The sequence below is a fragment of the Coregonus clupeaformis genome, chromosome 29 (assembly GCF_020615455.1).
Source record: "Coregonus clupeaformis isolate EN_2021a chromosome 29, ASM2061545v1, whole genome shotgun sequence".
Lineage (NCBI taxonomy): Eukaryota > Metazoa > Chordata > Actinopteri > Salmoniformes > Salmonidae > Coregonus > Coregonus clupeaformis.
Genome location: NC_059220.1, coordinates 11410386 through 11438015, shown reverse-complemented (window position 1 = coordinate 11438015; position 27630 = coordinate 11410386). Strand labels below are relative to the sequence as shown.

The 27630-nt window shown below is 47.6% G+C and overlaps 1 protein-coding gene across 2 annotated transcripts in view; it reads right to left on the bottom strand.

The window, feature by feature from the left end:
* Positions 1-25535, bottom strand: part of LOC121544666 (spectrin beta chain, erythrocytic-like) — a 73618-nt gene extending 48083 nt beyond the window's left edge. Inside the window, exons 1-2 of one of the 2 annotated variants that reach the window (XM_041854704.2) lie at positions 25305-25535; positions 8501-8728 (exon numbers count right to left, since the gene is read on the bottom strand). In XM_041854704.2, coding sequence (XP_041710638.2) covers positions 8501-8648 — 148 coding nt within the window. In that variant the 5' untranslated portion in view covers positions 8649-8728; positions 25305-25535. The remainder of the gene's footprint in view (positions 1-8500; positions 8729-25304) is intronic. The other variant, XM_041854703.2, reaches the window with a different exon arrangement.
* Positions 25536-27630: the final 2095 nt, after the last annotated feature.

The following is a 27630-nucleotide window of genomic DNA, read 5'->3' as shown; positions in this document are numbered from 1 at the left end:
TTCTTGGACTTTGTCAGAATTTGTGGGTTTTTGTTTGTCCACCCGCCTCTTGAGGATTGACCACAAGTTCTCAATGGGATTAAGGTCTGGGGAGTTTCCTGGCCATGGACCCAAAATGTTGATGTTTTGTTCCCAGAGCCACTTAGTTATCACTTTTGCTTTATGGCAAGGTGCTCCATCATGCTGGAAAAATGCATTGTTTGTCACCAAACTGTTCTTGGATGGTTGGGAGAAGTTGCTGTCAGAGGATGTGTTGGTACCATTCTTTATTCATGGCTGTGTTCTTAGGCAAAATTGTGAGTGAGCCCACTCCCTTGGCTGAGAAGCAACCCCACACATGAATGGTCTCAGGATGCTTAACTGTTGGCATGACACAGGACTGATGGTAGCGCTCACCTTGTCTTCTCCGGACAAGCTCTTTTCCGGATGCCCCAAACAATCGGAAAGGGGATTCATCAGAGAAAATGACTTTACCCCAGTCCTCAGCAGTCCAATCCCTGTACCTGATGTTTTTCCTGGAGAGAAGTGGCTTCCTCGCTGCCCTTCTTGACACCAGGCCATCCTCCAAAAGTCTTTGCCTCACTGTGCGTGCAGATGCACTCATACCTGCCTGCTGCCATTCCTGAGCAAGCTCTGCACTGGTGGTGCCCCGATCCCGCAGCTGATTCAACTTTAGGAGACGGTCCTGGCACTTGCTGGACTTTCTTGGGCGCCCTGAAGCCTTCTTCACAACAATTGAACCTCTCTCCTTGAAGTTCTTGATGATCCGATAAATGGTTGATTTAGGTGCAATCTTACTAGCAGCAATATCCTTGCCTGTGAAGCCCTTTTTGTGCAAAGCAATGATGACGGCACGTGTTTCCTTGCAGGTAACCATGGTTAACAGAGGAAGAACAATGATTTCAAGCACCACCCTCCTTTTAAAGCTTCCAGTCTGTTATTTTAACTCAATCAGCATGACAGAGTGATCTCCAACCTTGTCCTCGTCAACACTCTCACCTGTGTTAACGAGAGAATCACTGACATGATGGCAGCTGGTCCTTTTGTGGCAGGGCTGAAATGCAGTGGAAATGTTTTTTGGGGATTAAGTTCATTTTCATGGCAAAAAGACACAGAACAGAGACAGAATGACATAGCGATAACACAGAGATAACACAGAGATAACACAGAGATAACACAGAATAACACAGAGATAACACAGAATAACACAGAGATAACACAGAGATAACACAGAATAACACAGAGATAACACAGAATAACACAGAGATAACACAGAACGACATAACACTAACAATCATAAATCAATATGAGGCAGTAGAGATGTAGACAAACAGAAACACAGAAAGAGAGAGAGAGAGAGAGAGAGAGAGAGAGAGAGAGAGAGAGAGAGATAAAGAGAGAGAGACAGAGAGAGAGAGAGAGAGAGAGAGAGAGAGAGAGAGAGAGAGAGAGAGAGAGAGAGAGAGAAAGAGAGAGCGAGCGAGAGAGGGAGTGAGAGTGAGAGAGAGAGAGAGAGAGAGAGAGAGAGAGAGAGAGAGAGAGAGAGAGAGAGAGAGAGAGAGAGAGAGAGAATGAGATGGGTTTCACGTCTCTATCAGAATCCACTGTATCATTGTACAGTAGAGGTCGGCTAAAAGTTGAAAGATAAAAGGGAGGATGAATTAAAGAATGGCTCTTCCTTTCTTATTCCACCTCTCCTACTGTCCTCCTCTACTCATCTCCTACTGTCCTCCTCTACCCCTCTCCTACTGTCCTCCTCTACTCCTCTCCTACTGTCCTCCTCTACCCCTCTCCTACTGTCCTCCTCTACTCCTCTCCTACTGTCCTCCTCTACTCCTCTCCTCCTGTCCTCCTCTACTCCTCTCCTCCTGTCCTCCTCTACTCCTCTCCTCCTGTCCTCCTCTACTCCTCTCCTACTGTCCTCCTCTACTCATCTCCTCCTGTCCTCCTCCCTCTCCTGTCCTCCTCTCTCTTTCTGTCCTCCTCTACTCCTCTCCTCCTGTCCTCCTCTACTCCTCTCCTACTGTCCTCCTCTACTCCTCTCCTCCTGTCCTCCTCTACTCCTCTCCTCCTGTCCTCCTCTACTCCCCTCTCCTCCTCACTGATGTGTTCCTGTCATCAGGGAGCTGGCTAGCAAAAGCTCATGTAAATTCAAGAGTGACGGACAACCGCTCTCTTAGAAAATAGAATAATGGAGAGACAAATGGCAGTTAGGAGGAGAGGAGGAAAGGAAGAGAGGAGGGGATTGATTATTCAATAGATGTTCCACACAGTCATCTGTGGTGAATATAGAGTTTCTGAAGAGTCTAGGAGGGTCACATAGCTCATCAGGAGAAAAGGAACCAAATGAATACTGTAGCTAGCGTTTACGTTACGTCATATTATGGTAATGACAGGTACAAATAGTTGGTGAGTATAAGGTGAGTGGGAAGGGTGGTAGACAGGTAATAAGACAACAGGGTGTCAACGTAGTGTTAATACATAATCAATCCCTCTCTTATTACACGAAAAAGGAAAAACCTGAGAATAAAAGGTTACAACACCGGCCTGCCTTCAATGGCAGGGGGAAAAGGAAAACACATTACAATATTTTTAGGAGTTTGCTTCATGAAATATTCAGATCAAACGCAGCGAACAATTGGGACATAGCCACTGCTTCCTGAAAATAAATAAATACAAATACATTTTTAAAAAAGGGCCACTACACTACCGTGGAATGGCACAGCACTTTTCCCTGACTCTCCAGTTCGTCACGACAGCAGGAGCAATCAGACCACCCACACGCTCGCTCGCATCACAAGCCAGACCTCCCCGTCAACCCCTCCTCGACCTCAATCTGTCCCGAACACAGAGAGAGTGATGGGAGGGGCACCCTGGGAAACAGTGTTCTCTTCTTTAACCCCTGTAGGGTTGGAGGTGAGAGGTGGGAGGAGATGAACTGGACACATCACCACCACCACCATCACCACCACCACAAGACTGGACCCTAACCCTAAAGTTAAGTGAGAGAGGGTGGACCGTGGGCCCACCACCACCATCACCACCCCCAGCCCCAGACTGGACCTGGACAACAACTTGTAGCTAGCGTCCAACCCACTACCACCACCATCACCACCCCCAGCTCCAAACTGGACCTGGACAACAACTTGTAGCTAGCGTCCAACCCACTCCCACCACCATCACCCCCAGACCAGCCTGGACAGTAGTATACCTTGCAGCTGCCTGAAGCGTCCATCCAGGATGGAGTTGAAGTAGATGTTGGAGGTGCTGTAGCTCAGACACCTCGCCATCTTCATACCCCTGCCTGAGGAGGAAGCGCAGGAGGAGGTGGTGGGGGGAGAAGCTGGGCAAGGGGGAGAGGGGGCATGGCGCTGCTGACGTCTGGCAGGGGTGCAGGTGGAGGACGAAGAGGAGAAACAGGAGATGGGGGAGAGACCCAGACCTAGTCCCAGAGGATGAGGGTCTCTAGATCCAGACGTGGGTATGACCCGGAGGGTCCCGTTCCTCTCAGGCTGGTGCTCTGGCTCCTGCCTGGTGGTTCTCCCATCACCCCTCGCTGCCCTCCTCTGGGCTCTGTGGATGGGTGGGGTGCTCCGGCTGCGGTTGCTGCTGCTCAGAGTGGCCCGGAGCGGGGTCTCTTTCCCTGGGGTGATGGCCCGGTCCCTGGTGGCCTCTCTGTAACTGTCCCTGTCCCTCCCCAGGGCCACACCACTGGATCGGAGGGGTGTGGACGTCTCCCTGTTAGTCTCCCAGGTCTCCCTGGTCTTCAGGCTGATCTTGACCTCTCTGAGCCGGGGTTGGCTGATGGCACGCAACAGACATGGAGACGGGCTGCTCATCTTGAGTCCTGAGTCCTGAGCCCAACGATGGAGGGAATCTGGAGCGGAGAGCTGGGATGAGAGGTGCTCAGCAGCACTCCACTTCTCTCCTGTTCTCTTCTCTCCTCTCTTCTCGATCTCACTCTTTTCTCTCCTCTTCTCCTGTTCCCTCTACCTCTCCCGTCTGACACGCTCTCCTGTTCCCGCCCTCTCTCTCTGTCTCTCTTTCATGCTCCTTCTCTCTTTTCACTCCAGCACTGATGCTGCGCTCTCTCTCTCATCCCTCTCTCTCCCTCTCTCTCCCTCCTCCCCCACTCTCTCTCTCTCCCTCTCTCCCCCTCCTCCCCCACTCTCTTTCCTCACTTCAATGCTGATGTTGAAGGATTTGAACATGCAACCTTTGGAATTAGAGGCAGATGTTTACACCTGTCCACCATCCCCATCCACATCACCCTATCAAAACTGAAAACTACAGTCCTTGAAGGTAACAGTTCTCACTGTTGCCCCTAGTGGCTGGTTTCCACATCATCTCCCAACATCCTCAGACATGGATTGACCCCGAATACTGACTTGTATCACGGATTACCTGCCTGCTCTTTCACATCCCGCACTCCGTTCCGCTCAGCTCAGCTGAGTGGTTCTTTCTCCAGTGCACCAGCCATGCATACAATATGTCCCAGGCTTCACACGTGTGTTCCTGACAAGGCTGTGCATCCCCCCTTCTCCCCTCCCTTTACACCCCCACACAGCCATGAAATAACTACGGGAAGTGTAGGATGGAGGGCTTATTGTTTTTACATGACTCAGTGATCATACATGTTTTACATTCCAGAGACATCAGTACAGCAACATAACACCAGCTAGCTAGCTAGCTCCCACACAGAGGCTCTCTCCTCTTTTAAAGAGACAGACAACCACCAGCTTGAAAGAGAAAGCTAAAGAGAGATAGAGTCCTTGACATCCGATATCCACACACTCTCTCCCACTAGCATACCACTTGGGCATGCATTCTAATAGGTGTGATAGCAGCTAGTGGATTTTTCCAGGATTCCATACTCAGTTCAACACTTGTCCACGGCATCACTGACCCTACCGCTGTGTGTGGTTTTAAAGCTATGTGCCCCTCACCTCTACATCTCCAGTCCCATGGTTCCTTTGTTCCTCTGTCCCAGAGAGAGAGGTGCTATTTAGAGAAGCTATCGGCCCCACTGGTGTGTCACTGATTACGAGCTCAAGCAGATATCCCAGAGATCCAAGCTGCATCCCAAATGGCACCCTATAGGGCACTACTTTTTACCAGAACTTATGGGAGGGGAGCTGTCCACATTGCTCACACTGGAGCATTCTGGAAATGTGCAAATGATCGTAGCAACTCTAGGTGCGTGTGTGGGGTGTGTGTGTGTGTGTGACAGAGAGAGAGAGAGAGAGAGAGAGAGAGAGAGAGAGAGAGAGAGAGAGAGAAGAGGAGAGAGAAAGTGTATGATCGGTCTCAGATGCTCTGCTCGGGGGTGTGGCTGCCAGACAAATTCAGACATGATGATATGAGGCTTAAAACTATCAGGTAGACTTTGTGATGTCACGAGAGGCTGTGTCCTGGAGGGACGTTACATCCCCCTGAGGTGGCTGCAAACCCAGACAGCTATGGCTCCATCTGCTGGTATGGTCGGGAACTCCACCCCTCTATGGCCAATCTTCCCACGCAGCTGAAACAAATGAGGAGCTGATGAGCTGAAGGTTTGGGAAGTGAAGAGACACACTGAGGGAGTGTGTGGGGGGTGAAGAGACACAGTCTCCAAGCTGGGCTCTCTGGAGGACAAGAGTGCTGCACGTCCACTTCCATGAGGAATATAAGGATTTGGAGATACTTACCTTTGGGAAATACTCACCTTTGGATATATGCACCTGTGGAAATACGTGAGAGACATTTGGAAGGACTTTTTGCTGGGTTGGCCACTAGCTGCAACGTGGACTACACAATCCCGCTGAAAGCTGTGTAGCCTCTCGTGACGTCACAGATGGTGGAGAATACGGGCACGCTCAAGCGTTAATAGTGCATGTCAGAGGAGGATACCGAAGGTTTGATCACCCAGTTTTCCAAGTTGGCCGTAGGCTCCCCGCGGCGCCCGACTGAAATGGAGGACATATTGAAAGCCCTTGTTGCTGGCCAGCAAGCCCAGATGCAGCAAACGTGGCTCTCTTGGAGGAGCAAAAGAAAGCCAACCTTCTGAAGGCAGAGGAATTGCAGTTGCAGAGACAGAGGGTGGTCCAAAATACCCGCCCAATAAAGGCAAGTGACTTTATATCTAAGATGGGAGCTACCGATGACATTGAGGCATACCTGCATGCATTTGAGGCCACGGCCACTAGGGAAGCCTGGCCCAAGCAACAGTGGGTTGGTCTGTTAGCCCCCTTTCTAACCGGGGAATCGCTGAATGCTGTCCGGGACCTGGGCCCTGACCAGGTTACTGACTATGATGCCCTGAAGTCTGAGATCCTCAGCAGATATGGACTCACAAAGTTTGGTATGGCCCAGCGCTTTCACAGCTGGACCTTCCAACCAGACCAACCTCCTCGGGCGCAGATGCATGAACTTGTCCGAATCGCAAGGAAATGGCTGGATCCGCAGAGGAATACAGCAGCGGCGGTGGTGGAGGCCGTTGTGGTGGATCGTTACCTACGCGCCCTGCCTTATGAGGCAAAACGGTTCATCAGTCAACAGGCCTTGACCACGGCTGATCTGACCGTGGAAGCTGTGGAAAAGTACCAGGCCACAGCGGAGATGCTGAATGCTTCCCGAAAAGACCCCAGGAGTGCGGCCCCACCACAAATGGGAAGAACCCGTCCAAAGGACCCCCAAGGTCTCGAACCCAGCCACGTCAGGACTTATCCCGGCTCCAGGGGGAGCCAGAAACCAGGCGGGTCCAAGAAGAGTACACCAGGAGGGGGAAACTCGACAGTGTTACCGGTGTGGGGGAGATGGGACATATCTCCTGGCAGTGTGGGAAACCAGCCGATGAACCTATGCCCACTGCGGAGTCCTCCAGCTCAGCACCCACACACCGTTTTGCCTCGCTCTTGGGAGTCGTAGATGGCGGCCCAGATCGACCCCCACCTGCCCGGTAACTGTGAATCACCATGATGTGGAGGCCTTACTGGATTCTGGTAGCCGGGCCACCCTGGTGCGTAAGGATTTGGTGGGCCCAACGTGTCTGACCCCGGGGAAAGTCCTCCCAGTTTCCTGTGTCCATGGGGACACCAGAGAATACCCCATTACTGAACTTACAATGACCAGCACACGGGGAACCATACACACGACGGCGGGGGTGGTTGATTCCCCTCCCGTCCCTGTCCTAATTGGACGAGACTGCCCAGCCTTTTACCCACTCTGGAGAGAGTCTCAGGAGAGGATACCCCGAGTACCTCGGAAACGGAGAGGCAAGACTCATCCTGGGAAGGCTCCGGTGCAATCCTCCGAGTTACTCACTCCCGCCCGGGCTCTGATAGGGATGGCAGGTGCCCAGACCGACACAGAGACGGAGCTACAGAATCTGGACAAAGAAATGTCTGGTCTGAAGGGGACCGCTGAGAGGTATCGTTTGTTAAAGCAACAGTTAGACATGAAGACAGAAGAGTTAGATATCCTCCAGGCTAAACTCCAACAGAGCTCCTTCCATAAGCAACAGGAGGAGCTGGAGAGGCTGCGCAGGACCATCGAGGAGTGTGAGGAGACCCTGCGCAGTAGTAAGGAGGTCCAGAAGAAGGCAGAGGAGAAGTACAAGGTGTTGGAGAACAAGATGAAGAATGCGGAGGCAGAGAGAGAGAAGGAACTGAAAGCTGCTCAACAGAAGCTAAACTCTGCTAAAACCAAGGCTGATGCGTTCAGTAAGAAACTCAAGGAGAGACAACAGGAGGCTGAGTCCCTGGTCCTAGAGGTGGAGGAGTTGAAGAGAGAGCAGGCTGGCAAGCACCACGGCAATGCGGACGCCCCTCTCCCGGCGTGATGCCTTCTTCGCTGCCTTTACCCGACGAGGACGTCGGTCCCGAGGAGGGGGATGTGTGATGTCACGAGAGGCTGTGTCCTGGAGGGACGTTACATCCCCCTGAGGTGGCTGCAAACCCAGACAGCTATGGCTCCATCTGCTGGTATGGTCGGGAACTCCACCCCTCTATGGCCAATCTTCCCACGCAGCTGAAACAAATGAGGAGCTGATGAGCTGAAGGTTTGGGAAGTGAAGAGACACACTGAGGGAGTGTGTGGGGGGTGAAGAGACACAGTCTCCAAGCTGGGCTCTCTGGAGGACAAGAGTGCTGCACGTCCACTTCCATGAGGAATATAAGGATTTGGAGATACTTACCTTTGGGAAATACTCACCTTTGGATATATGCACCTGTGGAAATACGTGAGAGACATTTGGAAGGACTTTTTGCTGGGTTGGCCACTAGCTGCAACGTGGACTACACAATCCCGCTGAAAGCTGTGTAGCCTCTCGTGACGTCACAACTTATAAAACACACCACATAGCACAAACAAGCCTAGTCTGTATTCTGCCAATGCCACCTTTCATATGTTCTTATTTGAAAGCTGATTTCAAGACAGGTGACAGAGAATGACCCATAAGAGAAAGAACACCCCATCCAACAGAACACACCCCAGCCCGCCCCTTGTTTGACCCCTAGGTCACCTGCGAGGGCTTTGATGCGTGACCTCTCAAACAGTCTTGCAGAGCTGTTGTCATTGTCCAGATCCTCTCCTAGCAGCTCGAAACGTGTGTTGATGCGGCTGTACTGCTGAGTGATCTCAGCGTTGTCAAAGTCCGTGGTGGATGTCATGGCTGCAGCCAGCGTGGCGGTGGGACAGGGGCCGGTGGCTGGGGTGAGGTAATCGGGGGCTGGGGACGACTTCAGCTGCTCTGGGAAAGAAGAAAGAGGAGAGGGGGAGGGAGAGGAGGAGGAGGGGGAGGGAGAGGACGAGGAGGAGAGAGAGAGGAGGAGGAGGGTGGTGGAGGGAGGATGAGGATGAGGATGAGGAGTGGTGGAGGGAGAGGAGGAGGAGGAGGAGTGGTGGAGGGAGTGGAGGAGGAGGAGGAGGAGGAGGTGGAGGAGGAGGAGGAGAGATAGAGAGAGAGGGAGGAGGAATGGTGGAGGGAGAGGAGGAGGAGTGGTGGAGGGAGAAGAGGAAAAGGAGTGGTGGAGGGAGAGGAGGAGTGGTGGAGGGAGAGGAGGATGAGGAGTGGTGGAGGGAGGATGAGGATGAGGAGGAGGAGAGGTGGAGGGAGAGGAGGAGGAGGAGGAGTGGTGGAGGGCGAGGAGGAGGAGGAGTGGTGGAGGGAGGAGGAGAGAGTGGAGGAGGAGGAGGAGAGATGGAGGAGGGAGGAGGAGTGGTGAGGGAGAGAGGAGGATGGAGAGAGAGGAGGAGGAGGAGTGGTGGAGGGAGAGGAGGAGGAGAGTGGTGGAGGGAGAGGAGGAGGGAGAGAGGAGTGGTGGAGGGAGAGGAGGAGTGGTGGAGGGAGAGAGGAGGAGGAGAGGAGGAGGGTGGTGAGGGAGAGGAGGAGTGGTGGAGGGAGAGGGAGGAGTGGTGGAGGGAGAGAGGAGGAGGAGTGGGAGAGGAGGAGGAGGAGGGTGGGGAGGGGGAGGAGTGGTGGAGGGAGAGTAGGAGTGGTGGAGGGAGAGGAGGAGTGGTGGAAGGAGAGGAGGAGGAGGTGTGGTGGATGGCGAGGAGGAGGAGGAGTGGTGGAGGGAGTGGAGGAGGAGGAGGAGGTGGAGGAGGAGGAGGAGAGATAGAGAGAGAGTGAGGAGGAATGGTGGAGGGAGAGGAGGAGTGGTGGAGGGAGAGGAGGAGGAGTGGTGGAGGGAGAGGAGGAGAAGGAGTGGTGGAGGGAGAGGAGGAGTGGTGGAGGGAGAGGAGGAGGAGGAGTGGTGGAAGGAGAGGAGGAGGAGTGGTGGAAGGAGAGGAGGAGGAGGAGTGGTGGAGGGAGAGGAGGCGGAGGAGTGGTGGAGGGGGAGGAGGAGGAGTGGTGGAGGGAGAGGAGGAGTGGTGGAGGGAGAGGAGGAGGAGTGGTGGAGGGGGAGGAGGAGGAGTGGTGGAGGGAGAGGAGGAGTGGTGGAGGGAGAGGAAGAGGAGTGGTGGAGGGAGAGGAGGAGTGGTGGAGGGGGAGGAGGAGTGGTGGAGAGGAGAGGAGGAGTGGTGGAGGGAGAGGAGGCAGGAGTGGTGGAGGGGAGGAGGAGGAGTGGTAGAGGGAGAGGAGGAGTGGTGGAGGGAGAGGAGGAGGAGGAGTGGTGGAGGGAGAGGAGGAGGGTGGAGGAGTGGTGGAGGAGGAGGAGGAGTGGTGGAGGGGGGAGGAGGAGTGGTGGAGGGAGAGTAGGAGTGGTGGAGGGAGAGGAGGAGGGGTGGAGGAGGAGGAGGAGTGGTGGAGGGAGAGGAGGCGGAGGAGTGGTGGAGGGAGAGGAGGAGTGGTGGAGGGAGAGGAGGAGTGGTGGAGGGAGGAGGAGTGGTGGAGGGAGAGGAGGAGTGGTGGAGGGAGAGGAGGAGTGGTGGAGGGAGAGGAGGAGGAGGAGTGGTGGAGGGGGAGGAGGAGTGGTGGAGGGAGAGGAGGAGTGGTGGAGGGAGAGGAGGAGGATGAGTGGTGGAGGGAGAGGAGGAGTGGTGGAGGGAGAGGAGGAGTGGTGGAGGGAGAGGAGGAGTGGTGGAGGGAGAGGAGAAGTGGTGGAGGGAGAGGAGGAGTGGTAGAGGGAGAGGAGGAGGAGGAGGAGTGGTAGAGGGAGAGGAGGAGTGGTGGAGGGAGAGGAGGAGTGGTGGAGGGAGAGGAGGAGTGGTGGAGGGAGAGGAGGAGTGGTAGAGGGAGAGGAGGAGGAGGAGTGGTGGAAGGAGAGGAGGGAGAGGAGGAGTGGTGGAGGGAGAGGAGGAGTGGTGGAGGGAGAGATACGGAAGGATCAGGATGGACCTTACACACAGGTAGGACGTCTGGAAGAGGGAAACTGTAAAGTGCTATTAATTAACAATGATTTATATACATCTTTATTCAAAGTGCCATTACCAGTAAATGTTGAAAGGTAAATGAGCATGTCAAGATTGTAAAGTACAGTAGTTATAAGTGTTACTCAGATACACTGTCACAGAGAGCCTTGGTAAGTATTAACACTGACTACAACTTCAAACCAAAACATCACCACACCATTCATCCACGCAGACATATGAGAAGCTATTCTGAATGTACTGTAGAACACAAATCTTTAATGGAAGAAATCCTGTAACATACATCCTAGGAACGTATACCATTTTGTTAACAACACTTTCCTGCTAATTAGGAACCCCAAATAGTCCCCTCCACTCCCTCATTCCCCCCAGGCTCCATTTTCAGCATGACATATCCCCCAACTGTCACAGTGGAGAGTGTGTCTATGCATGAATGTGTGCCTGTGTGTGTATGTGTGTGTGTGTTTGTGTGTGTGTGTGTGTGTGTGTGTGTGTGTGTGTGTGTGTGTGTGTGTGTGTGTGTGTGTGTGTGTGTGTGTGTGTGTGCATCTGTGCATGCGTGCCTGTGTGTGTATGTGTGTGCGTGCCTGTGTGAGTGTGTGTGTGTGGAATGGCGGATGAAGGTTAACCACTAAGATAGCTCTATCTTGGTGCGGCATGCCTATTTTATCCCCCCTCCCCCCCCCCTCTGTCTCTACAGGGGAACATGATGAATGTTAGGCACAAACCAAACCGCCCTCGCTGGACCCGTCGACGTTTCAACTGTTAATGTGTGTGTTTCTACTAGCCACATCTGGTTTAATGTTAGTGTGGCTGGGTGTCCTCCTGTGGTGTTCTCCTGTAGTGCAGAAACACCAGACTAACACTGAAGTCATAATTGAATGTAATCAGTGATATGATATTTACAAGAAGGCTGGCTCCAGACTGGACTAACTTCAACTTTTCCATAAATCGTCATGCACTTTTTAAATTTTTTTAAAATTTTATTTCACCTTTATTTAACCAGGTAAGCCAGTTGAGAACAGGTTCTCATTTACAACTGCGACCTGGCCAAGATAAAGCAAAGCAGTGCAATAAAAACAACACAGAGTTACATATGGGGTAAAAAACATAAAGTCAAAAATACAACAGAAAATATATATACAGTGTGTGCAAATGTAGCAAGTTATGGAGGTAAGGCAATAAATAGGCTATAGTGCAAAATAATTACAATAGTATTAACACTGGAATGATAGATGTGCAAGAGATTATGTGCAAATAGAGATACTGGGGTGCAAAAGAGCAAAATAAATAACAATATAGGGATGAGGTAGTTGGGTGGGCTAATTTCAGATGGGCTGTGTACAGGTGCAGTGATCGGTAAGGTGCTCTGACAACTGATGCTTAAAGTTATTGAGGGAGATAAGAGTCTCCAGCTTCAGAGATTTTTGCAATTCGTTCCAGTCATTGGCAGCAGAGAACTGGAAGGAATGGCGGCCAAAGGAGGTGTTGGCTTTGGGAATGACCAGTGAGATATACCTGCTGGAGCGCAGACTACGGGTGGGTGCTGCTATGGTGACCAATGAGCTAAGATAAGGCGGGGATTTGCCTAGCAGTGATTTATAGATGGCCTGGAGCCAGTGGGTTTGACTGACGAACATGTAGTGAGGACCAGCCAACAAGAGCGTACAGGTCACAGTGGTGGGTAGTGTATGGGGCTTTGGAGACAAAACGGATGGCACTGTGATAGACTACATCCAATTTGCTGAGTAGAGTGTTGGAGGCTATTTTGTAAATGACATCGCCGAAGTCAAGGATCGGTAGGATAGTCAGTTTTACGAGGGCATGTTTGGCAGCATGAGTGAAGGAGGCTTTGTTGCGAAATAGGAAGCCGATTCTAGATTTAATTTTGGATTGGAGATTATTTATGTGAGTCTGGAAGTTGAGATTACAGTCTAACCAGACACCTAGGTATTTGTAGTTGTCCGCATACTCCAGGTCAGACCCGTCGAGAGTGGTGATTCTAGTCGGGTGGGCGGGTGCCAGCAGCGTTCGATTGAAAAGCATGCATTTAGTTTTACTAGTGTTTAAGAGCAGTTGGAGGCTACTGAAGGAGTGTTGTATGGCATTGAAGCTCGTTTGGAGGTTTGTTAACACAGTGTCCAATGAAGGGCCAGATGTATACAAAATGGTGTCGTCTGCGTAGAGGTGGATCTGAGAGTCACCAGCAGCAAGAGCGACATCATTGATATACACGGAGAAAAGTGTCGGCCCAAGAATTGAACCCTGTGGCACCCCATAGAGACTGCCATAGGTCCAGACAACAGGCCCTCCGATTTGACACACTGAACTCTATCTGAGAAGTAGTTGGTGAACCAGGCGAGGCAGTCATTTGAGAAACCAAGGCTATTTAGTCTGCCAATAAGAATGCGGTGGTTGACGGAGTCGAAAGCCTTGGCCAGGTCGATGAAGACGGCTGCACAGTACTGTCTATTATCAATCGCGGTTATAATATTGTTTAGGACCTTGAGCGTGGCTGAAGTGCACCCATGACCAGCTCGGAAACCGGATTGCATAGCGGAGAAGGTACGGTGGTATTCGAAATGGTCGGTGATCTGTTTGTTAACTTGGCTTTCAAATACTTTCGAAAGGCAGGGCAGGATGGATATAGGTCTGTAGCAGTTTGGATCTAGAGTGTCACCCCCTTTGAAGAGGGGGATGACCGCGGCAGCTTTCCAATCTCTGGGGATCTCAGACGTTATGAAAGAGAGGTTGAACAGACTAGTAATAGGGGTTGCGACAATTTCGGCAGCTAGTTTTAGAAAAGAAAGGGTCCAGATTGTCTAGCCCAGCTGATTTGTAGGGGTCCAGATTTTGCAGCGCTTTCAAAACATCAGCTGTCTGAATTTGTGTGAAGGAGAAGCGGGGGGCATGGGCAAGTTGCAGCAGAGGGTGCAGAGTTGGTGGCCGGGGTAGTGGTAGCCAGATGGAAAGCATGGCCAGCTGTAGCAAAATGCTTGTTGAAATTCTCGATTATTGTAGATTTATCGGTGGTGATAGTGTTTCCTAGCCTCAGTGCAGTGGGCAGCTGGGAGGAAGTGCTCTTATTCTCCATGGACTTTACAGTGTCCCAAAACTTTTTGGAGTTAGTGCTACAGGATGCAAATTTCTGTTTGAAAAAGTTAGCCTTTGCTTTCCTGACTGCTTGTGTATATTGTGTATACTGATGTCAATGGGGATTTGGGAGAAAGTTAGTTACATCACACATACTGTACCTCGACTGTGTTTCAAGGATTTAACCCATCCCAGCATTAGTAACTTGAGTTATAACCTATATTTCTGAGTGTAACTGTACCATTTGCATTGTGGAGGTAAAGTTAGAGAAAGCACATCACCTCTCCCCTCCCCTGACACTACACAGTCAACTTCTGGTTTGGAGGAGAAAGAATAATGACTGTTCCTTTCCATTCAGAGAAGGGGCCCTGGCTGTGGTTACGTAGTATAGAGTGATGTCAGTCAGGCTGATCCAGGATCAGTTTTGCCTTATAAACCATAATGAATAAGAGGGGGGGATCTCATCAGAGATGCCTTGTGAACACATGCCCAGGTCTCCCTCAACCTCCTCCTCCTCCTCGTCTCTGTATCAGTCCCGTGCAGGGGGATGTTATCAGACATGATGACGCTGGCTCCACCCACTGAACACAGCTAACACACAACCTGGGCTAGCTCCCACAGAGCAGGCATGTCCCTACGCTATGTGACGTCACAGACACACACTCACATCCACTAGACTAGGCCTAGCTGGAAATGATATCCAGAACATCAATCGATTTCTTCTGGGACAAACTGACAACTCGTCATGGCATGGAGCATGGAGCATGACATGCTCTAAGACTCTTAGTGGTGACTAATATTAATGCAAATGCCTGACAACCTGACAGCACTGTTCAGGAGACCGAAACCATGGCCACATTCCTCTCTAGGCAACCACAGCTAGTGTAGGCGTCATTAAACAGGACACATATTTCTGATCTTTCACATCTGATTCAGCAGTGATTTCATCATTCATCATTCAATCAAACTTTACCAAGGAATATCAAGATAGACAGATGGAAATACATTTAACAAAAATAACATACCTCCCTTTGTATGAGAAATAAAGGCAACACAAAAGGTAATATATCTCTAGGTAAACACAAAACAACTGAGCAGAGGAACCATGGCAACTATCTGAGAACACAGCCAGCAGATGTTCCATCTGTAATTATTTCCAAAACACCTGTCAGTGTTTCTGTCAGTGTCACCCTCAGACAAATGGGTGTACAATCCTGATGAGGCGCTTTCATCAAACACAAAACACGAGCCAAAGAGCAACTAACAACGTCTGAACAGAATGTACTAAAGTAATGTGACAGGCAGACATTAAGAGGTTATAATGTCCTGTGTTTAAATCTGAATCCTGGACTAAAACACATGAAAATTCACATACGCTCAACCTGTGTCAGGGAAACTGCCCCATATGGAGTAAAGAAAAAGCCATATCAATGAGAGGGATGGAAAACAGACAGGACAGACCATCATCTGGCTTTTAAAAGTTTCCTCCCCTAAACTCAGAGGAAAGTCTGAAATCTAAGAGCTCATTCCTTAATCTGATAGACTGTCAATATATATAGATTGTCCTCTAATGCCAACTAGACCTACCACACAACTGGCCTACCACACAACTGGCCTACCACACAACTGGCCTACCACACAACTGGCCTACCACACAGACAGAGACAACACTACACTGTAGATTTACAGTACGTATATACAATTTACAGTGCTACACGTCAGTGCAATCTATGAATAGAAAGATGAAGTGGCCTGGTTTTTCTGATAGAATAGAATGTATCGTCCTTCATTTCAAACAACTCAAATAATCTACAGAATATCTATAACAGACAGTTTGGGAGGGGGGCTGGTCCAACTCCAGTTGTCATGGGGAAAGAAATCCCCCCTCCCCAACTTAGAAAATATTTTCACATGACCCTCCCCTTGTACTGTTAAAAAAAATTGCACACCCTCCCCCCTCATAAAATTTACTCCAAAATAATGATTTCCACCAAAAATAACAATAACTGTAGCAACCCTGTGTTTATAAATGTGGATATCGACTTTACCACTTCAACATGGTTTTGTGGCACAGTCGATGCCACGCAGGGCTAACGGGCCAGAAGGTTAAGGGTTCACTGACCACCACGGACGAGCTCACTCTCCCTGCCCCTCTCATTACACTACGATCAGAGCCAGCTGCAGACAATCATCAGCTATGGGGAAATCAGATTTTCAACATTTTGATGCTATATTTATAATTATATAAAATATAGGTTCTAGTTAGGTTCTAGGAATCGCCGCTCGGAACAGAAAGGAGGCAGAACGTGTGTTAGGCTTTCCTGAATAACTGGGCCTACTGGGAGCATAGGCCTATGTGGCTACACTACATAGAACGACTTGGGAGAATGATGATCGGCAACAGACAGAGCATCAGTATCAGAAGTAGAAATACAGCCAGACTGGCCTGCTACTGTGCCTTTCTAGAATCTGTCGAGAGTAGACCCACAACTAATCCAAATGGAATGAATGGAATTAAACATTGAAATAACAGGGCTTTTGTGCCATTATTCTGATGACATTTTCACTGCAGTTTACTCAATTGTACTCACTTGAAAACAATAATGCAATTATTCATTGGATTGTGGTGTCGTAGGCTAATCTAGGTAGGATAATTTTATTGTACCTAAACAAGATCAATAGGGGAGCTTTTTGAGCTGTATGTCTTCACTGTTCTTTCATGTGTAATGACGCACCTGGCCTCTCCACTGCCTATCAGCTATTCCTCTATCTTATGGATTTACACTACCGGTCAAAAGTTTTAGAACACCTACTCATTCAAGGGTTTTTCTTTATTTTTACTATTTTCTACATTGTAGAATAATAGTGAAGACATCAAAACTATGAAATAACACATATGGAATCATGTAGTAACCAAAAAAGTGTTAAACAATAATCGATCAATAATGACAAACCTCCTGGCATTGACAACTTAGATGGAAAGCTACTGAGGATGGTAGCTGACTCTATAGCCACTCCTATCTGTCATATCTTTAATCTGAGCATAGAGGAAAGTATTTGTCCTCAGGCCTGGAGGCAAGCCAAAGTAATTCCACTACCCAAGAATGGTAAAGCGGCCTTTACTGGTTCTAACAGCAGACCTATAAGCTTGCTGCCAGCTCTTAGCAAACTGTTGGAAAGAATGGTGTTTGACCAAATACTATGCTATTTCTCTGTAAACAAATTAACAACAGACTTTCAGCATGCTTATAGGGAAGGGCACTCAACATGTACTGCACTGACACAAATGACTGATGATTGGTTGAAAGAAATTGATATTAAGAAGATTGTGGGAGCTGTACTGTTAGATTTCGGTGCAGCCTTTGATATTATTGACCATAACCTGTTGTTGAAAAAACGTATGTGTTATGGCTTTTCAACCTCTGCCATATCGATAACAGCGCCGGAGAAGATGGCTGCCGTTTTACAGCCCTCTAACCAATTGTACTATTATGTGTGTTTTTCTGCGTTATTTGTAATTTATTTTGTACATAATGTTTCTGCCATCGTCTCTTATAACCAAAAAGAGCTTCTGGATATCAGAACAGCGATTACTCACCTCGTATTGGACGAAGATTTTTTCTTCAACGAGGCGGCCGCGAAGGATATCATACAGACACCCGACAAGGCCCAAATCCCTGTCATTGGCATGAGGATGAGACGGAGATATCGTGGACGTAGGTCGGGGTGCCTTGTAAGGATCCGACGACGAGCGAGTAAACTGCCACTCCCATCAATCCTATTAGCCAATCTTCAATCATTGGAGAACAAATTGGATGACCTAAGATTACGATTATCCTACCAACGGGACATTAAAAACTGTAATATCTTATGTTTCACCGAGTCGTGGCTGAACGACGACATGGATAACATACAGCTAGCGGGCTATACGCTACATCGGCAGGATAGAACGGCTGACTCCGGTAAGACAAGGGGTGGCGGTCTGTGTATATTTGTAAACAACAGCTGGTGCACAAAATCAAATACTAAGGAAGTCTCGAGGTTTTGCTCGCCTGAGGTAGAGTATCTTATGATAAGCTGTAGACCACACTATTTATCAAGAGAGTTTTCATCTAAATTATTCATAGCTGTCTATTTACCACCACAAACCAATGCTGGCATTAAGATTGCACTGAATGAGTTGTATAAGGCCATAAATCAACAGGAAAACGCTCATCCAGATGCAGCGCTCCTAGTGGCCGGGGACTTTAACGCAGGGAAACTTAAATCCGTTCTACCTAATTTCTACCAACATGTTAAATGTGCAACCAGAGGAAAAAAACTCTGGACCACCTTTACTCCACACACAGAGACGCATACAAAGCTCTCCCTCGCCCTCCATTTGGCAAATCTGACCATAACTCTATCCTCCTGATTCCTGCTTATAAGCAAAAACTAAAGCAGGAAGCACCAGTGACTCGGTTAATAAAAAAGTGGTCAGATGACGCAGATGCTAAGCTACAGGACTGTTTTGCTAGCACAGACTGGAACATGTTCCGGGATTCTTCAGACAGCATTGAGGAGTACACCACATCAGTCACTGGCTTCATCAATAAGTGCATCGATGATGTCGTCCCCACAGTGACCGTACGTACATACCCCAACAAGAAGCCATGGATTACAGGAAACATCCGCACTGAGCTAAAGGGTAGAGCTGCCGCTTTCAAGGAGCGGGACTCTAACCCGGACGCTTATAAGAAATCCCGCTATGCCCTCCGACGAACCATCAAACAGGCAAAGAGTCAATACAGGACTAAGATTGAATCGTACTACACTGGCTCTGACGCTCGTCGGATGTGGCAGGGCTTGAAAACTATTACAGACTACAAAGGGAAGCACAGCCGCGAGCTGCCCAGTGACACAAGCCTACCAGACGAGCTAAACCACTTCTATGCTCGCCGAGGCAAGCAACACTGAAGCATGCATGAGAGCACCAGCTGTTCCGGATGACTATGTGATCACGCTCTCCGTAGCCGATGTGAGTAAGACTTTTAAGCAGGTCAACATTCACAAGGCCGCAGGGCCAGACGGATTACCAGGACGTGTACTCCGAGCATGTGCTGACCAACTGGCAAGTGTCTTCACTGACATTTTCAACATGTCCCTGACTGAGTCTGTAATACCAACATGTTTCAAGCAGACCACCATAGTCCCCGTGCCCAAGGACTCTAAGATAACCTGCCTAAATGACTACCGACCTGTAGCACTGACGTCTGTAGCCATGAAGTGCTTTGAAAGGCTGGTCATGGCTCACATCAACAGCATTATCCCAGAAACCCTAGACCCACTCCAATTTGCATACTGCCCCAACAGATCCACAGATGATGCAATCTCTATTGCACTCCACACTGCCCTTTCCCACCTGGACAAGAGGAACACCTACGTGAGAATGCTATTCATTGACTACAGCTCAGCATTCAACACCATAGTGCCCTCTAAGCTCATCACTAAGCTAAGGATCCTGGGACTAAACACCTCTCTCTGCAGCTGGATCCTGGACTTCCTGACGGGCCGCCCCCAGGTGGTAAGGGTAGGTAACAACACATCTGCCACACTGATCCTCAACACGGGGGCCCCTCAGGGGTGCGTGCTCAGTCCCCTCCTGTACTCCCTGTTCACCCATGACTGCATGGCCAGGCACGACTCCAACACCATCATTAAGTTTGCCGACGACACAACAGTGGTAGGCCTGATCACCGACAACGATGAGACAGCCTATAGGGAGGAGGTCAGAGACCTGGCCGTGTGGTGCCAGGACAACAACCTCTCCCTCAACGTGACCAAGACAAAGGAGATGATTGTGGACTACAGGAAAAAAAAGAGGACTGAGCACGCCCCCATTCTCATCGACGGGGCTGTAGTGGAACAGGTTGAGAGCTTCAAGTTCCTTGGTGTCCACATCACCAACGAACTATCATGGTCCAAACACACCAAGACAGTCGTGAAGAGGGCACGACAAAGCCTATTCCCCCTCAGGAGACTGAAAAGATTTGGCATGGGTCCTCAGATCCTCAAAAAATTCTACAGCTGCACCATCGAGAGCATCCTGACTGGTTGCATCACCGCCTGGTATGGCAACTGCTTGGCCTCCGACCGCAAGGCACTACAGAGGGTAGTGCGTACGGCCCAGTACATCACTGGGGCCAAGCTTCCTGCCATCCAGGACCTCTATACCAGGCGGTGTCAGAGGAAGGCCCTCAAAATTGTCAAAGACTCCAGCCACCCTAGTCATAGACTGTTCTCTCTGCTACCGCACGGCAAGCGGTACCGAGTGCCAAGTCTAGGTCCAAAAGACTTCTCAACAGCTTCTACCCCCAAGCCATAAGACTCCTGAACAGCTAATCATGGCTACCCGGACTATTTGCACTGACCCCCCACCCCATCCTTTTACGCTGCTGCTACTCTGTTAATTATTTATGCATAGTCACTTTAACTCTACCCACATGTACATATTACTTCAACTACCTCTCTGCACCGGTACCCCCCTGTATATATAGCCTCCCTACTGTTATTTTATTTTACTTCTGCTCTTTTTTTCTCAACACTTTTTTTGTTGTTGTTTTATTTTTACTTTTTTTGTTAAAAAGAAATGCACTGTTGGTTAAGGGCTGTAAGTAATTATTTCACTGTAATGTCTGCACCTGTTGTATTCGGCGCATGTGGCCAATAAAATTTGATTTGATTTGATTTGATATCGTGGATTCAGAGCTATCTAATAGAATTCTAAGGGTTTTCTTTAATGGAAGCTTCTCTAATGTCAAACATGTAAAGTGTGGTGTACCACAGGGCAGCTCTCTAGGCCCTCTACTCTTTTCTATTTTTACCAATGACCTGCCACTGGCATTAAACAAAGCATGTGTGTCCATGTATGCTGATGATTCAACCATATATGCATCAGCAACCACAGCTAATTAAGTCACTGAAACCTTTAACAAAGAGTTGCAGTCTGTTTTGGAATGGGTGGCCACTAATAAACGGGTCCTGAACATCTCTAAAACTAAGAGCATTGTATATGGTACAAATCATTCCCTAAGTTCTAGACCTCAGCTGAATCTGGTAATGAATGGTGTGGCTGTTGAACAAGTTGAGGAGACTAAATTACTTGGCATTACCTTAGAATGTAAACTACATGGTCAAAACATTCAGTGGTTGTAAAGATGGGGAGAGGCCTGTCTGTAATAAAGAGATGCTCTGCTTTTTTGACACCACACTCCAAAAAGCAAGTTCTGCAGGCTCTAGTTTTGTCTAATCTTGATTATTGTCCAGTCGTGTGGTCCAGTGCTGCAAGGAAAGACCTAGTTAAGCTGCAGCTGGCCAAAAACAGAGCGGCACGTCTTGCTCTTCAATGTAATCAGAGGGCTGATATAAATACTATGCATGCCAGTCTCTCTTGGCTAAGAGTTGAGGAGAGACTGACTGCATCACTTCATCTTTTTATAAGAAACATGAATGTGTTGAAAATCCCAAATTGTCAACTTACACACAGCTCTGACACACACACTTACCCCACCAGACATGCCACCAGGGGTCTTTTCACAGTCCCCAAATCCAGAACAAATTCAAGAAAGCGTACAGTATTATATAGAGCCATTATTGCATGGAACTCCGTTCCATCTCATATTGCTCAAATAAACAGCAAACTTGGTTTCAAAAAACAGTTAAAGCAACACCTCACGGCACAACGCCTCTCCCCTATTTGACCTAGATAGTTTGTGTGTATGTATTGATATGTAGGCTACGTGTGCCTTTAAACATTTTTTATGTAGTTCTGTCCTTGAGCTGTTCTTGTCTATTAATGTTCTGTATTATGTCATGTTTCATGTTTTGTGTGGACCCCAGGAAGAGTAGCTGCTGCTTTTGCAACAACTAATGGGGATCCTAATAAAATACCAAAATACAAATCAAAATATATTTTATATTTGAGATTCTTCAAATAGCCACCCTTTGCCTTGCTGACAGCTTTGCACACTCTTGGCATTCTCTCAACCAGCTTCATGAGGTAGTCACCTGGATTGCATTTCAATTAACAGGTGTGTCTTCTTAAAAGTTAATTTGTGGAATTTATTTCCTTCTTAATGCATTTGAGCCAATCAGTTGTGTTGTGACAAGGTAGTGGGGTATACAGAAGATAGCCCTACTTGGTAAATGACCAAGTCCATATTATGGCAAGAACAGCTCAAAAAAGCAAAGAGAAACGACAGTCCATCATTACTTTAAGACATGAAGGTCAGTCAATACGGAACATTTCAAGAACTTTTAAAGTTTCTTTAAGTGCAGTCGCAAAAACCATCAAGCGCTATGATGAAACTGGCTCTCATGAGGACCGCCACAGGAATGGAAGACCCAGTTACCTCTGCTGCAGAGGATACATTCATTAGAGTTACCAGCCTCAGAAATTGCAGCCCAAATAAATGCTTCACAGAGTTCAAGTAACAGACACATCTCAACATCAACTGTTCAGAGGAGACTGTGTGAATCAGGCCTTCATGGTCGAATTGCTGCAAAGAAACCACTACTAAAGGACATCAATAAGAAGAAGAGACTTGCTTGGGCCAAGAAACATGAGCAATGGACATTAGACCGGTGGAAATTTGTCCTTTGGTCTGGAGTCCAAATTTGAGATATTTGGTTCCAACCGCTGTGTCTTTGTGAGACGCAGTGTGGGTGAACGGATTATCTCTGCATGTGTATTTCCCACCGTAAAGCATGGAGGAAGAGGTGTTATGATGTGGGGGTGCTTTGCTGGTGACACTGTCTGTGATTTATTTAGAATTCAAGGCACACTTAACCAGCATGGCTACCACAGCATTCTGCAGCGATACGCCATCCCATCTGGTTTGGGCTTAGTGGGACTATCATTTGTTTTTCAACAGGACAATGACCCAACACACCTCCAGGCTGTGTAAGGGCTATTTTACCAAGAAGGAGAGTGATGACCTGGCCTCCACAATCCCCCGACCTCAACCCAATTGAGATGGTTTGGGATGAGTCGGACCGCAGAGTAAAGGAAAAGCAGCCAACAAGTGCTCAGCATATGTGGGAACTCCTTCAAGACTGATGGAAAAACATTCCAGGTGAAGCTGGTTGAGAGAATGCCAAGAGTGTGCAAAGCGCTCATCAAGGCAAAGGGTGGCTATTTGAAGAATTTCAAATATAAAATATATACTTTTTTGGTTACTACATGATTCCATATGTGTTATTTCATAGTTTTGATGTCTTCACTTTTATTCTACAATGTAGAAAATAGTAAAAATAAAGAAAAACCCTTGAATGAGTAGGTGTTCTAAAACTTTTGACAGGTAGTATATATAGAACATTTGTGAATATTTGAATGATTTTATGTATGGTATGATTGCTAGTTAACCTACTGCAGATCTGGACAAACGATCCACCTACCACTATTGTCCCTATGTATAGAGGGCAGGATAGACAGTTGACTGGTAGACTATATTGACCTTTGGTATAGTAAGCAGGCGGAAAAGCATAGTGCATAAGGGAAGTACCAAAACACCTTGATAGGGGAGGTGCATGCAAGCAGATGAGGAAATGTGGTTATATGGAAGACATTATATAGTAAAACCTGCAAAATTGCGAATGTAAATCATTGAAAAAACGCACTACCCTGCCCTGTGCCCAATACAAAAACACACAAAGCAACAACAACAAAAGAGTTAGACAACCCTCCCCTATTTTGGACTAGTCCCCCCCACCCCAGTGAATTTCAAACTGTCCCTAATAGAAATAGAAAGATCAAATAGTTTTACGTTAATAATAATACTGAGTTAAACCTTCATCTATGGGACATAAACATGACAGTATCATATATTACTATTCCACACAATGTGTACCCTACTACATTGGTAATCCTAAACCTGGTTTGGAGTGCCATAATGGATTACTTTGATCTTGGTAGAGGTTATAGGCAAGAGGAAAGGGGGAAAGGGGATCGATAGTAAACTATTTCTGGAGTGTGTTTACAGTCAGGCTACGTCCTAAATGGCACCCTATGCCCTACAGTGCACTAATTCTGACCAAAGCCCTATAGTCGAAAGTAGTGCACTAAATAGGGAATAGGGTGCCATTTGGGACACATTCTATACTGCTAGAAAGGCTGCATGGCACGCTCACATTTCTCCTTTTAAGGGGAACTCGGTAAGCTGTTCACCTAATTTCACTGTTATTCGAAACCAAAGGCTGTGACACCACACAGCTGTTTGAGAGAGAGAGAGACAGAGAGAGAGAGAGAGAACAGTGAAAGGGTGAGGAGAGAGTTAACAGTGAAAGGGTGAGGAGAGAGAGTTAACAGTGAAAGGGTGAGGAGAGAGAGTTAACAGTGAAAGGGTGAGGAGAGAGAGTTAACAGTGAAAGGGTGAGGAGAGAGAGTTAACAGTGAAAGGGTGAGGAGAGAGAGTTAACAGTGAAAGGGTGAGGAGAGAGAGTTAACAGTGAAAGGGTGAGGAGAGAGAGTTAACAGTGAAAGGGTGAGGAGAGAGAGAGAGAAAGGAGGGAAGAGAGTGTAAGAGAGAAGTGAGGGGGAGAGAGATGGAGAGAGGGAGATGGATAGATGGAGAGAGAGAGACTGAGTGCCCTGGACCTTCCCTATTAGGTTAACTTGATATGAAAAGTGTATTTTGCCCCAATTTTGCCTCCCACTCATGTAGAGTGCAGCATGTAAGCAATATGATGATATAACAGTGACATCCTCCTAGTGGAGAGAGGAGCACAACATGCCCAGTCTGGGAGTATTTTGCTGCAACCAAAAAGCATAATTCTATTCTATTCTTCTAGGCTATGTGGCAACACAGTTTGGAGTCGTGAGAGCTCTCTGTGGCCTCATGTTAAATGATGTACCAAAGGGGATTAAAGAAGAGGATTAAATAGTAAAGTATATCCTCCTGTCCAGCAGTCAACAACTTTAAGATAATATTTTTGTATTCAACTCTCTCTGAAAAGTATGTATCCGATAACATTACAGAGGATGGGCAGCGAGCGACGAGCACAAAATCTGCAGCGAGACCGTTATAACCCCCCATAGCGCGGGTTATAACTTCCTACCAATATAAGTATGTGTTAGAATAATGAACAACAAATACAAGGCTAGGTAGGCTACAACAGTTTATCCATCTCGGTATTTGAAAGGAAAGGCATGTCCTTCAACAAGTTTTGCATTGAGGAACAACAGGTGGTAAACAAAATTAGCCATTGGTGTCTACTTTTAGAAATTATTCTACCTAATATTCCACCGCTAGGTCAATACATATATTGAAAAAGCAGATTCTCACCAACATCTCTAACCATATTTCCCATATATTTTTTTAAAGAATGGAGACATTTCACCTGTGTGAATTTGCATGAAACTTTTCCATATACAAGAAACTCACCTATGCTTGATATAATCCTTTAGGAAATATATACACCTTTTTATTTCCCTCGAATTAAAACCCCATTAATAATCCCATTGAATCACTAGACGGGTCCCGGTCACGGAAGTGGACTCCTGGAGGGAACGGTAGTGGAGAGCCAGCCGGGGCAAGGTGGGGAAAGGGGTTGTAAAGCTTGCGGTACGAAAGCTGCGACCGCGCACACAGCACGCTCATTCTTCATTCGAGTCAGCCAGCGAGCCAGCGTTTGACCCACCCAATGTGTTAAAAATAAAGGAGCCGCGTCTAGTACATGATCTATGTGCGCAGGGGACCGACATTCCTGTCATCAGCTGGTGACTTTAAATGGCAGCTATAGACACATTCCAGTGTGGTGGGGGTGGGCCCCCTCCCCACCTCTCACTCTCTGCCTGGATCGTATTCATTACGAGGCACACCATAGCAAAACATTTTTCAACGGAAAAGGATAATGAGCGTTTCTTATTGGACAAGTTCAGGTAGTCTCTCCCTGTTTCAGTCTGTTTTCTTCCGTTTTGTGCCAAATGTATACAACCCTAGCTGCCTGTAGCTCAGCTCTAATCGGAACACACCAACACCCGGCCCCCGCCCCCTTCAGAAATGTCACCTCTACTACTTTGCTCCCAGTGGGTCCTCATTCAGACACTCCAGTGTTTCACTCCAGTATACAGTAGGCCTACAGACACTCCACTATTTAATGTAATAATTCATTGATTGTGGTCAAATGTAAAACATTGCTGACCATGACCAACATTGCTTACTGTACAAATAAACATGAGAGCTGCAACAATCAACTTCTGTAAGAACATACTGTTGAGTAAATTACTACATCATGGATATGTGTAAATGTCATCCTTAAGAGTCTAAGTGGTTGGGGTGGGGGCGGGTGGATAACATATGGAATTGTTTTAAGATGGTCCTACCAAGGATAATTTAGCAATTTGATTTGGAATTTTAGGACCCCTTAAGGTATCGAAAAAATATATATTCTTCTTTTTAATGAAACATTGAATTTGGAAGTTTGTTCTGAAGTGTCCTATATCTAAGAGATCAGGAAACTATTTTTTTTTTTTTTTACATGAAGCCTATTTAACCTCTTATTTTAGGCACTAAACTACTGTGAGTCTACAAAACATTAAGGACACCTTCCTAATATTGAGTATACAAAATGAACTATGCAAGAGATTTTGTTGTAGGCAGAACACATCGGAGTAGGATTCTATTGCATTGACAGGCACGACTCAGGCCCCTAATCTACACAGACCGGTGTGCCATAACCAATCAGAGCTGCAGTAGGCTTATATGCAAATAGACCATTGCTACAGTTGAAGTCGGAAGTTTACATGCACTTAGGTTAAAACTCGTTTTTCAACCACTCCACACATTTCTTGTTAACAAACTATAGTTAACAAACTATAATTCACTGTATCACAATTCCAGTGGGTCAGAAGTTGACTGTGCCTTTAAACAGCTTTGAAAATTCCAGAAAATGATGTCATGGCTTTAGAAACTTCTGATAGGCTAATTGACATCATTTGAGTCAATTGGAGGTGTACCTGTGGATGTATTTCAAGGCCTACCTTCAAACTCAGTGCCTCTTTGCTTGACATCATGGGAAAATCAAAAGAAATCAGGCAAGACCTCAGAAAAATAATTATAGACCTCCACAAGTCTGGTTCATCCTTGAGAGCAATTTCCAAACGCCTGAAGGTACCACGTTCATCTGTACAAACAATAGTACGCAAGTATAAACACCATGGGACCACGCAGCCGTCATACCGCTTAGGAAGGAGACGGGTTCTGTCTCCTAGAGATAAACATACTTTGGTGCGAAAAGTGCAAATCAATCCCAGAACAACAGCAAAGGACCTTGTGAAGATGCTGGAGGAAACAGGTACAAAAGTATCTATATCCACAGTAAAACAAGTCCTATATCGACATAATATGCCATTTATCAGACGGTTATATCCAAAGCGACTTACAGTCATGCGTGCATACATTTCTTGTGTATGGGTGGTCCTGGGGATCGAACCCACTACCTTGGCGTTACAAGCGCCGTGCTCTACCAGCTGAGCTACAGAGAACCATAACCTGAAAGGCCGCTCAGCAAGGAAAAAGCCACTGCTCCAAAACCGCCATAAAAAAGCCAGACTACGGTTTGCAACTGCACATGGGGACAAAGATCGTACTTTTTGGAAAAATGTCCTCTGGTCTGATGAAACAAAAATAGAACTGTTTGGACATAATGACCATTGTTATGTTTGGAGGAAAAAGGGGAAGGCTTGCAAGCCGAAGAACACCATCCCAA